This window comes from Coffea arabica, chromosome 4e (genome assembly GCF_036785885.1).
Source record: "Coffea arabica cultivar ET-39 chromosome 4e, Coffea Arabica ET-39 HiFi, whole genome shotgun sequence".
Taxonomy (NCBI): Eukaryota; Viridiplantae; Streptophyta; class Magnoliopsida; order Gentianales; family Rubiaceae; genus Coffea; species Coffea arabica.
In genome coordinates this window covers 5363742-5377757 of record NC_092317.1, presented here as the reverse complement: position 1 = coordinate 5377757, position 14016 = coordinate 5363742, and the positions used below count along the sequence as shown (strand labels likewise).

Genomic DNA, 14016 nt, shown 5'->3' with positions numbered 1-14016 from the left:
TTTTTGTGGATACAGGGATCACTTTTTTGACGTGTCGTATTGATATTCTTCCTCAAGTTATGAATATGTGAGTGCAAAAAAAAAAAAAAAAATCTAATTTTGTCATGAATAAAGTGATAGCTTTCCTTGTGAAAATTCATCATGGATCTCTTTCCAATTTAGTCTCTCATCTCCAAAAAATAAAGTCAATATAGGACTTGTAACAAAAGGTTGGAAAATTCTAACAATATTTGTTGCATGCTTGAGATGCGCATCATTAAAAACTATTTTGGCATATTTCTTTGGTGTCGTAGATAATTTGGTCTCTTATGAGTCATTTCCTAACAATTTAATTACACTATTTACACAAAAATAAAGTTAGTGGAGGACTTTTTTCCTTACATAGTTGAACATATGCATCATTAAAACATGGACCACATTTACCCTTTCATTATTTCTTTTTTCCCACCAAACATAAAAAGAAGAAATTGAAATAAAAAATAGATAAATAAGAACCAGAAAATATCATTAAACATTTGATTTAAAAACCTATAATGATATTTGTAATAAAAAAAGATTTGGTATTTTTTGTTTCTTATTTATTTGTTTTATATTTCTTACTTTTATATTTGGAGAAAATTAAAATTTTGTACACCAAAGTATATGTTTTCAAAATCAGCTCTTCTCTTTTAAGAGAGGGAGAGATAGAGGGCAAAAAGGAAAAAAAAAAAAGAGGTAGTGAAAGGGTGAATTTGTCAATTTATCAATTTAATTTTTACCGTTGATCATTAATTTTAACGAAAAAATTAATGAAGACATTTTAACCAAAATCATGAAAGTTATATATAGATTTTTAAATCATATATGAATTATGTGTCAAGGATCAAAATCACACAAGGGTCAAGGGGTAAAAGGTAAGTTACCGTTTCTCAGGCCTACGGGGTGGCTCTGCCCCACCTTGAAAGCTTTCATTTCAAAAAGCATTGGAGGAAATTTAGGCTTTTGCAGCCTTGCTACCCTCCAGCTAGCCTCTTTATGTGACTGCCTGGTGAGGGACAAACTTGCGTCAATCTCTTCTTTTAAAATAAGTTTTAGAGTATGCCGTATAATACTAATGTAACTGACGTACACAGGTCCCATATCCACACTAACTGAATACTATAATATTTTTTTTCTATAAAATAGTACTTACAACAATTTTTCATGAATTCCGTTATATTCAAAAGACATTTTATTACTTCATTGACCCACGGTCATACTCAAAAGGGGTCATATCATTAAAAAACGGTTGCACTAATAACCTTTCTCCTGTCCCCTCAGCCTCAACAACTGCGCTTTGCCAATCCATTCGTTAAATTAGATCCATGGTTCACAGAACTATCTTATTTGAGGTTGGGGGTGGAATGGGGTTGATCAAGCGTTACAGGCTCGATGCTAATGGAATTTTCAATTTGTAACTTCAAAAATTTAATGAAACACTAATTTAATCTCCGGTTCTGTTCGGTTCCCTCACCTTGCTTTCGTTGTTAATAATAATCATTTGCGCTTTGCACTAGAAGCCGTAGAAGGAAATTTACAGCAACCTACATCCCCCCACGGTTTGGACTATGATCACCAGCCCTAGCCCTATTCACAAGAAGCAGAAACTGTGCAAACTATAAACGTCAAAAGTCATGGCCAAAGCTGAGACATTTATCAATCAGTCAGTTTACCATCTAAAGTCTTCTATTAACCGAGATGGGGTCCACTTTCCCAATAATTTGTCAGCTAATATGACAACTACTCTCTCTACAAACTTCAAAAAAGAGAAAAAGGGAGGGGGGGAATGGTTACAAAAATTTTGCAATTCCTGTACAGTGCTATTTACAAGTTCAGATTCTCTGACCCGTTTCAAGAGGGTTCAACCTCATGATTGGATGTAGAGCATTCAAAATTTGCAGATGCAGCCTTGATGACCCTTGTATTATATGATCCACAGAATCCACACTTGTGATATAACCAATGGAATTGAGCTGCACCTTCCCGCTGACAATCGTTACAGAGGATATCCTAAACGACATTTACAAGAGAGCAATTTAGGAAAAAATAAAACTAATTTAAAAGGCATAACCTAGCAAAGAACATCTGCGGCAAGATGCAAGCTACCTTTAATGGATATTAAGTTAAATCTAGAACAAAAAGTGTTTCTATATAATTGAATTACAGAAGGATCGTTAACAACTACCAATTAATGACTTGGATAAAAAGTCCTGCCTGTTTTCCTCCACTTGCATGCTTGCGAGTGTCTGTGCATGTTTTTGTGTGTTTGCATGTATCCCTATGTGTATCTAACTAAAACTGCCCATAGCTTCTCACTGAAGAAGCATAGGCCTCAAGGCATGAAAAAGAATGTGCTCAGACCTGCTGATGGCTCCTATATTCGTCTGGAAGCACCTCATTGGCCAGCAAAGCATCGAGCATGCCAAAGTATACCTGGGTGAAAAGGCAGTTATAGATAAACCATAAGACATCAACATATTCACCTTTAGAGTTCTTTAAAAATGAGTTAGTCATGTGAAAGTCTAAAATGACAAAGCAGCCACTCCCAACCATTCAAGCGGAATGCTTTACATCATTAAAGAATACAAAGTCTGAAAATCTTGTAGCCTATTCAAATGGTAAAAAGATGTTGAAAAAAGAAAAACTTGGACAGATTACCAGGTACCAACAGCACAGAAGAACAGGGGAAATAATCATTATATACTAAAATAGTTCCATCATCAATGCAAAAACACGTATGAGCCTTTGCTTTCTTGCAAGTATGGCACCTATAAGGTTATTTATACCAAGAAGAAACAAATATACGTAAGAGGGAAGGAAAAAGTATTTCTTACCGCCATGTCACCCATGGATTTACTGCATATTGGACATATATAGTTACTGCGAGCATATGCCTAGAATATGACAAAAAGTAAACATAATGAGAGTCGAGAGACAATCAGTGGTGTATGAGGGCATTTTAATCTATGTAAAATAGAAGCAACAGACCGAGCATAACAAAAAATAGAGAATGCTAAATATTCAGAAAACTTAAAACCTGAAAGCATGCTGAATGCATGTAATGACCACAAGGTAGACATCTAACTGTTGCGCTGGAAGTGAACAAAAATTCACAGCAAATGGGGCAATTTGTCTCCAGAGCCTTCTCCAAGCACTTGTGATCTTCCAACTTCATAGCCAGACAACAATTGCATTTCATGCAGTGAAAAACGTCAACTCCAAGACCCTTCCCAAGACGGCATAAATTGCAAGATGGACAATGATAAACATCCCTGCAACAGGGAAGAAAAGAAGAAGAACTACTGAGTGCATTTGTTATGAAAACAACATACAAATCACTAGGTAAGAAAGTCCAAAAGATTTCTAAATTAATCAAAATGCTGAACAGGCATGAAAACTTCCAAATTGGCATGAGTACTAATACTACTGAGAACACTCTAGTGTAAAACAACAGAGAGAGTGTGTGTGTGTGTGTTTTGTTTTACAGTATACTAATTCCTTTATCTCTCCCTACAGGTGCACAATTATAGTCATTATTTAAATGTTAAAACAGCCAATTCAATCCCCAACCGAAAAAAAAAAAAAGAGAACAGAAAACATATTTTGAACCTTGACATAGACCAATAAACATACAAAATCAATACCACAAAGCATTATAATCCACATTCAATACAAAAACCATCATATCTGCAAAAAATTCCACTATAATAAGCATCACAGGATTCATTGTTTCAGTGCTTATTGTGACAAATTTGACAGTGCTTAAAGTCTGTAAGTACAATCTATCATAAAAGTTTTGTTAGATGGTCGAAATTAGGGGAACAAAGCTAGGAAGCATAAAAGTCAATAGAACAAAGACGAATTCAAAAGTATATCCTGGCCTTTCTTAGCTTCTCCTAGCTATCAATATTTTAAAAGAACAAACCATCGAAGATAAGACTCCTTTTTATAAAAATACTCACAAAGATTCATGCAAGTGAAGCGGGGGCACAGCACACAGGACGGAGAAGAGATAGAGAAACAAGAAACCCAAAGAACTTCTGATTAAATTGTTCTAAGCTTCATTAAATGTTAATATTGCATATCCCATCCTTTTTCTCCTTCCAGCGGACCATATACTGAATTTCTAATGTTCACCAACCAAAGACAATGCTGAGATAAACCTGTTGTAAAACACATCTTATGGTGCCTTACTCTGTTTATGGATTATGAAAACACGAGTAGAAACTAAAATGACAATCCTGATTTGCATCATCGCACACTTGTTCAATGGAAACAATGCTGCATCACTTATCTGTCATGTAAGTTTAACTTTAATTGTGGGTGAACAGGAATAATTCCACCACTAAACAAGTTTTATGGTGGTGGTACAAAGAAATACAATAAAGTGACTACGAGATTACAATGAGGTGTTTCTCTTATTGATTTGTAAATATTGTTATCATGATTTTCATTCATGGATATCCATTATCTCGGTTATTGGTTTTTATGGAAGAAAAAGAGCAAAGAACAACTTTTGCTTTAAGAAGTGGCAAATTCATCTACCTTTCATCATCAAAAAATTTGCATATGCTGCAATAGTATTTTGCCATGGAAAATCCATTGCATGAAGGTGTTGAGCAAACTGGGCCAATTGGTTGAATCTTCTGGCAAACCATACACATCATCTCTACTGTTGCTTTCCTGCAAAGGTGGAATGAGAATGAATAATGGAAATAAAGGGCAGTATAGAGATCCTTAATTATGCAACTTTTCTTTACCTTTCCATGGAGTGGTCGCTCACTTCATCATGACAGTATCTACATGTGAACAACTTCCCACAGCAAGCAGCACGGAGTTTACAGTTTCTCTTATAGTGTTCACACCCAAAAACTTGTTTATGTGTATCCCGAAATGAAGGTGAAAGTCCAAGAGTTTCGTCACTGACTGAATTTTCATCCATTGATACTTGTGATTTCTGCTGAGAAGCTATCCAACGACTACAAACAAAAACCAATGAAAAATGCTACTTTCAGAGACCATAAAGCAATTTATCAACATCTAAGTATTTAAAAACAAATAGATAAAAATCAGTGACACCAGTAAATAGAAGAACCCACATTTTGCCAAAAATTTGAGAGTACAGTTTTGAAGCATACCTAGTCATAAGATTCTGAATCAGGTATGCTTTTCTCCTGGGATCAAGAGTGGAGTCTCTGTGCACCTTTCTAATCTCTGATTCAAGTTCAGTTTGATTCATGCGGAAAATATCTTTCCAACCTGGTTTAAACATCTGATCACCCTGATCCAAGGTTTCCTGAGACTGAGTACCTATAGAATGTTTGAAACTAGACTTGTAATTCTGACAGAATATATCCTTAGAATAAATAACTAATGGAAAATCATAGTTTTCAACAGGACAGGAACGCAGGGCAAGAATTATATGAAACCTGTACTAGAACTGCTGCTATCTGATTTGTCAGGTTGCCCAGATAATTCAGGAGTTCTTTTATAGCAATCATTAAGCCATTCACTGAACATTGTGTTTCTTGTAGCCTGCTTCAGTGTGTCCATCAGATTATTTTGTTCATCCTGTGTTAGAGCAGAAGTCACCCAAGGCAGCATTGACTGAAGTACTTCAGCACCAGTGGTTCCAATTATCCGACCAACAATTTTGTCCTGCTCCTCCACGGAAAAATGTTTGCCAAACAGAGGCCAGAGCTCAAGTTCTTCCCGATATATATGCTGATGCAGGCTGACTCTGATTGATTTGCACATGCCTTGAAGTTTTGTTGCCAGCTCAGTGTATTTTCTCCAGCAATCCTCACCGTAGACAGAATTATCTAAGGAAGTCAGGTTAAGATCCTCAATCTTACTATTTCTATTCATGCCTTCATGAAGTTCTGATAGGTCACACAGCACGCAAGATATGTCTTCAAATAATTCTTCCTCCTGCTTATGGTCTAATGTATAGGAGTGACTTACATTATGGAGGGCCTCTTTAGATTCAAGTGCTGGGAACACTATTTCATCCTCGGCATTACTATGTGCTCTATATAAACCCCAAAGTAGTTGGAACCTTCCAACGAACTGCTGAAGGGTAGTCACGTCACAGTAACTAAGCTTACCAGATTCAACATCTAAATACTCCAAATCTTTCAGTATTGCTTTATGAAACTTAAATATAGTATCAATTGGATGCACGATGCGGTCAACACCAGGAGAGCTATTATCAGTCTCCCAGATAAAAAGGCTGGAGTTAAGAGAAGGTGCAGAAGAACTGAAGGACAGCGGACAAAAAGACTTTGGGGTAGAAATAGTGTTCAGTCGCAAATTATTACCATTAACTCCCAACCCTGGAACACAACAGGACTGTTCATTACCAGCTGAATGAAGAGAGTTTTCATCTACTGAATTTCCACACAAAGTCTCCTCTGTACTAGGAATTGGGAGATTTCTTTTTACTGGTCGTTCACTCTGAAAAACATTTGTGCATGGACAGGATCCTCGGATGTAGTTCTCTTCTATATCAAGGTTAGTATATCGTCTCACCAAGCAGCCAGTGACATTAGAGGACAAGCATATGCCTTTATGTTGACCTTTACATGCCCAACCAGAGTATAGAGTAACCAAAGCAGCATCAGGTGGTGGTGCTGTGCAATCAAATACATGCAAGTTAGAAGAGAAATGACTATAACTTTTTGGATTAAAACCCAGACAATTAATCATACATAAATGCATTACCTGCCAATTGCATATTCTTCAGGAAATTCCTTGCTTCATCCTCAGTCAAATATCCTACCAACCATGGCAAGACACGCTCAATCAACTTTAATGGCATCAAACTCAGGCTCTGGTACAAAAGATCCCTCTGTCTTTTGAAGGAAAAATGCATTCGAGCAAGAGGAAGAACCTAAATATTTTCCAAAAGCATAATCAATGAGCATTCAAGTCTTGAAGGAAATATTCAGTGACAGAAGTTAAAAGCCATTCACAACTACATAATCTGAATTTGTCCTACTAATTAGTCTTGAAGTATTGAATGTTAGTTGTAATTCACAAATAGATCAGATCATGAGTCCTCACATATAAAGTACATCTAACGTATTTTTTGCAAGTCGAACTCTGGTGATTTTCATCCACATATGCAAGTTTATTTTGCTGCTCCATGACCTTGTTATCAAAGCATACATTGCAAATCCGACTACTGCTAAGAATGAGCGTACCTCTGTTTCCTCATTTTGGAAGTGTCTCTTGATGGTTTCAATTATTAAATCAGCTTGGGAACATAGCTTGGTGAAAAAGTCAGCAGCTGAAGCTGAATTGGCACCTGAATTCTGAATATTTTCAATCAAGCACCGTAGCTCATTAAATTGGCTTTCTTCCTCAGCATGCTCCTCGAAAAAGGAGACTCCTCCATCTACAGCAGGGAATATTACTTTGTCCTCAGCAACACTGCAATTTATAACACAAAACCTTACTACTAAGTCAGAAACAGAAATGCAATCTGATTTTAATGACAGAAATTTCTTTGGGAACTTAAAGAGTTATCGACAAAAGATATGTTCCATATGGAACTCGACATCATGAGTGCAAACATAATCTGACAGCATCTTATTTGCAGTAAAATTGAGAAGAAAAAGCAATCATGCACAACTTTAATACCTGTGAAAGATGCAAACCTCAGCAATAAACTGTAGTCTTTCATAGAATGATGTCAGATCAGAAAAATCTCCACAGAGCTCAATTTTCCTAGCCTCATCTGCAATGTCTTCTAGCTCTTGTTTAATAGCATTATGCCAATGCAATATTTCATTTATCGGATGATCACCATCCAAATCAGATGCATCATTCACAGCAACTGTATGTTTTCTTTTGCCAGTCCTTGAAGGTATACATACACACTTTTTTCCCCCCGAATGTTCGTGACTCGCTTTGCTAGCACAAGAATATAAGGAGCGTTGGATCTGAGGGCTGACACTATTGCTTGTAACAGTAGTGGTGGGTTCTCTATGTTTTATCCATGAGAAAATTACCTTCAACCAAAGATTAGTCATCAGCCAGAGAGTTGCTAGCATAAAGGCAACGGAAACTTGAGAGAGAGAAAGAGAAAGAGAAAGAGAGAGTTCACAGAATTTAATTAACAAATATAACCATATGTCTCTTATCGAACACGAGACTACCTGTTGAAGGAGTATTTCCCTTGGAATAATCCTACACAAGCACTTCTGCATCTCCTCATTCTCATCAGGTGAAATAGAAAAGGAAAGCCAGGGAAGGAATTCTTTCAGCTTATCTACTGGAATGCTACACAAAAACTGCCAAACCAGGGATGCCTGCTCTTCAACTGAGAACTTTTCTATGAGCAGAGGAAAGACCTGTATGGAATAATACTCTAAGTCAAGCCCCAACATATCAAGCCCAAAAGCTGGTGTTCTTGAAATTCAAAATTCAACAACCAATCAAAAATGCCAGATGCAAGGTGATGAATAATTCAAATAACAGAAAACAAATCTCCAGTTATAAATCACCAAATGACAAGCTCAAGTCGGAACAGTACTCCACATAAGCAAAAGGAACACAATTGAATAAAATTGACAATTTTCCATCACCCAGAGATGGTCCATTTGCATCTGCGATTATGGAAGCATGACAGTCTGAGCTTTTAAACCCAAAATTCCACTAATTTTCTGACCAATGGCAATTTACAGATTGACACAAAATGAAATAAGATTTGACCCCATTACCATCCAAAGACGTAATCAGATTGATGTTGAGTAAAAAAGAGTTAAATATACAGCATTGCAACTTCTTGGGTAATGACAGATGTCATGGTCCTCTGTAAAGCACATGATGTTTTACATACAAGTGATTAGGCAGCCATCCCACGGCATATGAAGCACATTTATGGCGGACATGAATAAATTAACTCTTGCACTTTCCCATCTCGCGGGAAAAAGTTTCAGAAATTGCTGAACCACGCAGCTTGTTCTTAAGGAATTCAATTTGGAGGCTTTACTGGTGAAAATTCTCAAAAGGATATAAGGCTTCGGATCATTAAGAGATTCTCCATAGCTATATGGATGCCAGAAAAACTCACAAAGTAAGTATTCTGCTCTCTGGACAAAAAAAAAAGTTCCTCAACAGGCAGAAGAATTAAGTTATCCAAAGAAAATTATTGACAACTATACGTATTAGTTACTAGAGTTTGCTTATAGAGTTCAAAGCACCAAAAACAAGATTCCAGTTGAAGAAAGGAAAAAGCAAGAAAATATGAGCATCACAGACTTTAAGCATATAAGGAAAGTAATAATCAAAAGGAATAACAAATTATCCAGAAGCTACCAATTATGTTAAGCTGGCGGTAAAGAATATGCAAGTTAGATAAATGACAAAACCAGAAGGAGCTGGTATATAGCTATTACATGTCCTTCTGATTTGAAAAACCCAATGAAAACATTAGGATATCTAAACTGACAATTTAAGAAAATGTTATACACTCCTGAGAAATTCAAACAAGCAACAAAATCTGAGAAGTGTTTTTTTTTTTTTTTTGCAAAAGATCTCCAGAACATTCTGATCAAGAAAAGCATCGAAATAGCTGTTGAATACCTGTTCCTCTTCCTTGGACATATGCTGGCCAATTGATGTTTGGAGTGCTCCACTGCAAGATGCTAACTCCCTTGCAAAATTCTCATTTTTCTGTTTGTTAGGATTTAGCAGCTCAAACAAGTGATCAAAAAGGTCACTTTCACCTTTGTGCTCCAGGGAGTATGTTGGGGCTACATTCTTCACACGTATATCAAGAGCTGGAAAAATGACCTGGTATGACAAAATTTTGAGCAATTAGTTTCCGAAAACACAAAAACTGAGATTGCTCAAGAACAAGCTCCTTTCTTATGTTGCTTCAAACTAGTTATCAGTAACAAAGGCAACCTCAAATGTAACATCAAGCAAATTTACTTGCACTGAAAGTGGTCAACACAAAAGTTGGATGTTAAAAGGTCAGATTCTTATAGGAACAGGCTCTGTGTACATTATATACTGGAATGCTTGATTCCTTAATGCAGGCAGAATAATACCAAAAGGAAGCTCTCACTTTGTGCTTGTGTACATAGGGCATCTACAGAGGGTACTATAGTCTTCTTGCCAATTAAATGAATGTAGGTGATTCTTTCAATTATAACCACAAAACAAATAAAATAGTAGGAATAAGTAGCCTAAGTTGGCCACCATGTGTAAATGTGTTTCACCCTTTTGAGATACAATCTTGCATTTTCAAAGAAAAAAATCTTTGCATTTTCGCCCTTTCCAAGTGCATAATCAGTATCCTGGATATATAACATAAAACTAAGTGAAGGGGCAAGGCAAGGTCAAGAAACTAAACAAGGTAGAACCTCAGCTTCAAATTATGGAGGGTCCTAAATAATTTGAAACTAAGTACATTAGATAAGCAATACAAGATAAAATAAAGATGCAGATAAGTGAATAATCAGATTTATGATAAGGAGAGACTTCTATCCAAACCGAATGTTATGAGAGCAACAATCTTCCATGTATCTCCTACTGAAAGACCTATTACCACACAGAATTCTGAAAATTCAGAAGCTCATGTTATTTTATAGCTTACAACATTCAGTGGTTCCAGAAATGTTTGCTGCCCACCCAACCAGAATCAATCTCTTCCTTCAAGACCTACATCCTCCATTAACTACAGACATTTTAAAAGTTCCACATTACGCACCTCTAGGTTTCAACACAAAGTTCATTGATATTACCATTCCGGGTATTAGCTGAACTCCTTTTGCCTTCTTCAAAACAAGAAAAAATAAATCTCAATGACACTTGTTTTGCTACGCAATCATTACAGTAATCAGGAACAATCAAGTGACCAGAGCAGGTAATAGGGCATGTGCCTTATCCTTCAAGAGAGATATTGACTGTGTCAATATGCTGGACGTTACTTATCTCTTGTCAGTCAAAAAGAGATCGAAACTACTTCAATGTGGATCCTCATTACTAGATTAGAGCCCGTCAGAAGAGGAAAACTATGGTATAATCATATCCCTAACACGCTACTAGCTCCTTCAAAATAAATTCCAAAGGCTAAAGGGAAACAAACACCTTTTGCAGAATCAGATGCCGAAGACTCAGCAACACAAAAACACTTTTTGGCACCTGCACTTTCTTCTAGTCACTCGAGTAAAGTCATGCAATGTGTAGCTGCTACAATATACCTTTATGTCCTACTTCACACTAAACTCCAAGAAGAATCTCCATTCATCATCATTGAATGGTTTATCTCAAACAAAAGGAGAGGTAGTACTCATGCTCCAAAGTAAATGTACATCTGGGTCTAAATGCTAACAAATAAATGGAGAAGCTCCACAGCCTCTCAAGTCTCAACACGTGGGACCATAATTGTGAGACCATCTTGGTATCTACCGTACAAGGAAGAGAGATTAAGGAAAGGGGAGAGCAAGGAAAATGATGTTTTTCCTCTCCTTCAAAGTGAATCCCTAGCAACTGCAATTTTACAGCCTTCAAGATATCAATAGCTTTCCTTTAAATGTTAATCGCTATCTCCATTAATTGAGATGCTTTGGAGAGAAATCAACAAACTTTCAACATTAGTATTTCCATTAATATTGCTGAAAAAGATATTAGATTTAACCATTTTACATTGGCTTCCAAATACTAGAATCACAATAAACACAGAAAAAAAGAAGAAGAAGAATAAGAAGATAAATCAGATACTGATGTTGGTGTCTCTTGTGGCTATACTTTTTTCTCATTTATTGCAAGTGTCCGACATATCACTAGACCGACATAGTAAATGCAGCTCCAGGAAAACATTTTAACAGCTAAAACACAGGCAATCATAAAACTTGAATAATTTACAACACACAAAATGTTCCTTTCGCAATCGATATTTTGCTGCCCGATCCATAATGCCTTTATTTCCCAAAACCACATAAAATTAAAACAATCAATAATTTACGCTGAACTAGCAAAACACAATTTAAAACTGAAACCCAAAAATGTCAAACAACATCATTTATCTGCAAACAACAATGTCCACTCCATTAAATGCATTTAGCTTGAAATAAAATGATGTTGCATGAAAATTTCAAGTGCGAATACGAGTTTCTGCAAACAAACTAAACAAAACCAAAGAGGAAACTCCAATACCAAATGTAAATCTACATGTCCATGACTAAAATGTACAATGGCAAAATATTCTGATCACATGATCCGTAGATGCATACAGCACGCATTTAGGTATCTATATTATCGACGTTCAAACACAATTTTCAATAACCACATTCAGAAAACTTCACAAAATCTCATCTAAAGAGACAAACTTTAGCTGCAAATCCAGGTGATCACATACATATTGAACACGCACCCGACTGAAATGGGAAATACCACTCTGAAATATATATTCAACAAATTCCGTATACTGACAAATCTTCTAATCAGGTGACCCAGCCATAAACACATGCACGGGTATCAGTATCTTACAGAACTAACATTTATATACAAATTTCGAAAACCACACACAAAATCCGATGAAAAAAACTTGGATACTTCCACCCATGCATATAATCGTTGCTCTTGTACTTCCACGTATAAACAAAACTCCGTCGCTAGACAACCAATTCAGAAGTAAGAAATGAATTCAAAGCAGTAGTCTTTATGAATTTAGCAGCTAAAAGAGAGCCAAAAAAAGAGGCAAATGAAATTAAGCTACATACCTCATCTTCAGCATTCGAGTGATGCTTATAAATTGACCTAAGAAAATGGTACCGCTCCACCAGCGACTGTATATCAACCAATTTCCCAGTCGCAAACGCCAACGCCGAGCGGTGCAGACAGTCCAGCTCCAACCTAATTGCCTTATGAAAAAATAGAAAAAACAGGATCGGTGAATTCGAATTCTGCTCAGAATTTTCCTCCACAGTTCCTCCATCATCGGGCGCCGGAGCTGGAGACAGCGAGTCCAACGCATTGCTAACCGCTCCGCCACACAACACCACCGCCACTCCACCTCCACCTCCCTCTCCTCCCTGCGCGGCCATTCCGCCTCGCAAAAACTCTCACAACCCTCAAGTCTTCACTTCCTTACGACCGAAACGAAAACATATCGAAAATTTTATGCAGCATAGCAAAATGTTTTTTCGGAAGCTTTAAATATATGCAGAAAACTGTAGGCATCAATTACAGTTTTCTCTGGAGCTGACTTCAAACACACACTCTCTCTCTCTCTCCCTCTAGAAAATTCTTTTCTTTTTGAGACTTCTGTCCTGTTTTATATTTATCTGTGAATGTTTGTCCTGCTGTGGAGCTGTTGAATTTTTTAAACTCGTTCAACGTTGAAGAGGATGATGACGGGATGAGGTGGAGACTGAGGGAGCATCGAAGTCGGTGGGCTTCAGCTGCACCGGATATTGGATTATTTTCCGTTGACAAAAGCTACTATAGTAATTTCCGTCTATTTCTAACGTTTCCGGAAAAAAAAAAAAAAAAAAAATTCCGTCTAGGTTGGGGGGGTTGTACGGCAGGTCAAAGGGTAGTAATTTGGAAGAGAGGTACAATCTGTGATGCGGGATTAGAAGGAGGGAATTCTCTGGTGTGAGGGTTGACTCGGATCCACGTAGTTTAAATTAAGCCACGTAGGATGGATGGTTTCAAGGGGAGACCAAGCTGACACGTGCCTGTGGCACGTGAGGGAGATGGATTGGCGTGGTTCCACGTGCTGTGAGGGGCTACGTAGATGTGGATGTAAAGAGTAGAGTAGTAGCGTATAGGATTAGCATGTAGGGCAATTTGCAAATTTAGTCCTGTACCAATTTTAAAATCCAAGGGAGGCCCCTTTAATTTTATTCTAAAGCCATTATAACCTATTTCAGTTTAAACTTCTTTTTTTTTTTTTTTTTTTGTGTTTGTTTTGTTTTGTTGTGGGGGGGGGGGGGGGCACTCAAGCTATCATGTTGCTAGTTAGTGTGCATTTTGTTG

The 14016-nt window shown here is 37.0% G+C and overlaps 1 protein-coding gene across 1 annotated transcript; it reads right to left on the bottom strand.

Moving 5' to 3' along the window:
- Positions 1 to 1639: 1639 nt before the first annotated feature.
- Positions 1640 to 13418, bottom strand: LOC113742676 (zinc finger protein BRUTUS). The gene is made up of 14 exons (XM_027270573.2): positions 12756 to 13418; positions 9610 to 9819; positions 8181 to 8375; positions 7663 to 8033; positions 7224 to 7452; positions 6742 to 6910; positions 5448 to 6650; positions 5157 to 5328; positions 4779 to 4997; positions 4564 to 4701; positions 3056 to 3290; positions 2853 to 2912; positions 2380 to 2451; positions 1640 to 2028 (listed from the first exon to the last, which is right to left on the bottom strand). The coding sequence occupies exons 1-14, from the start codon at positions 13077 to 13079 to the stop codon at positions 1870 to 1872; spliced, it is 3756 nt and encodes a 1251-aa protein (XP_027126374.1). The 5' UTR covers positions 13080 to 13418; the 3' UTR covers positions 1640 to 1869.
- Between the last annotated feature and the right edge of the window lie 598 nt (positions 13419 to 14016).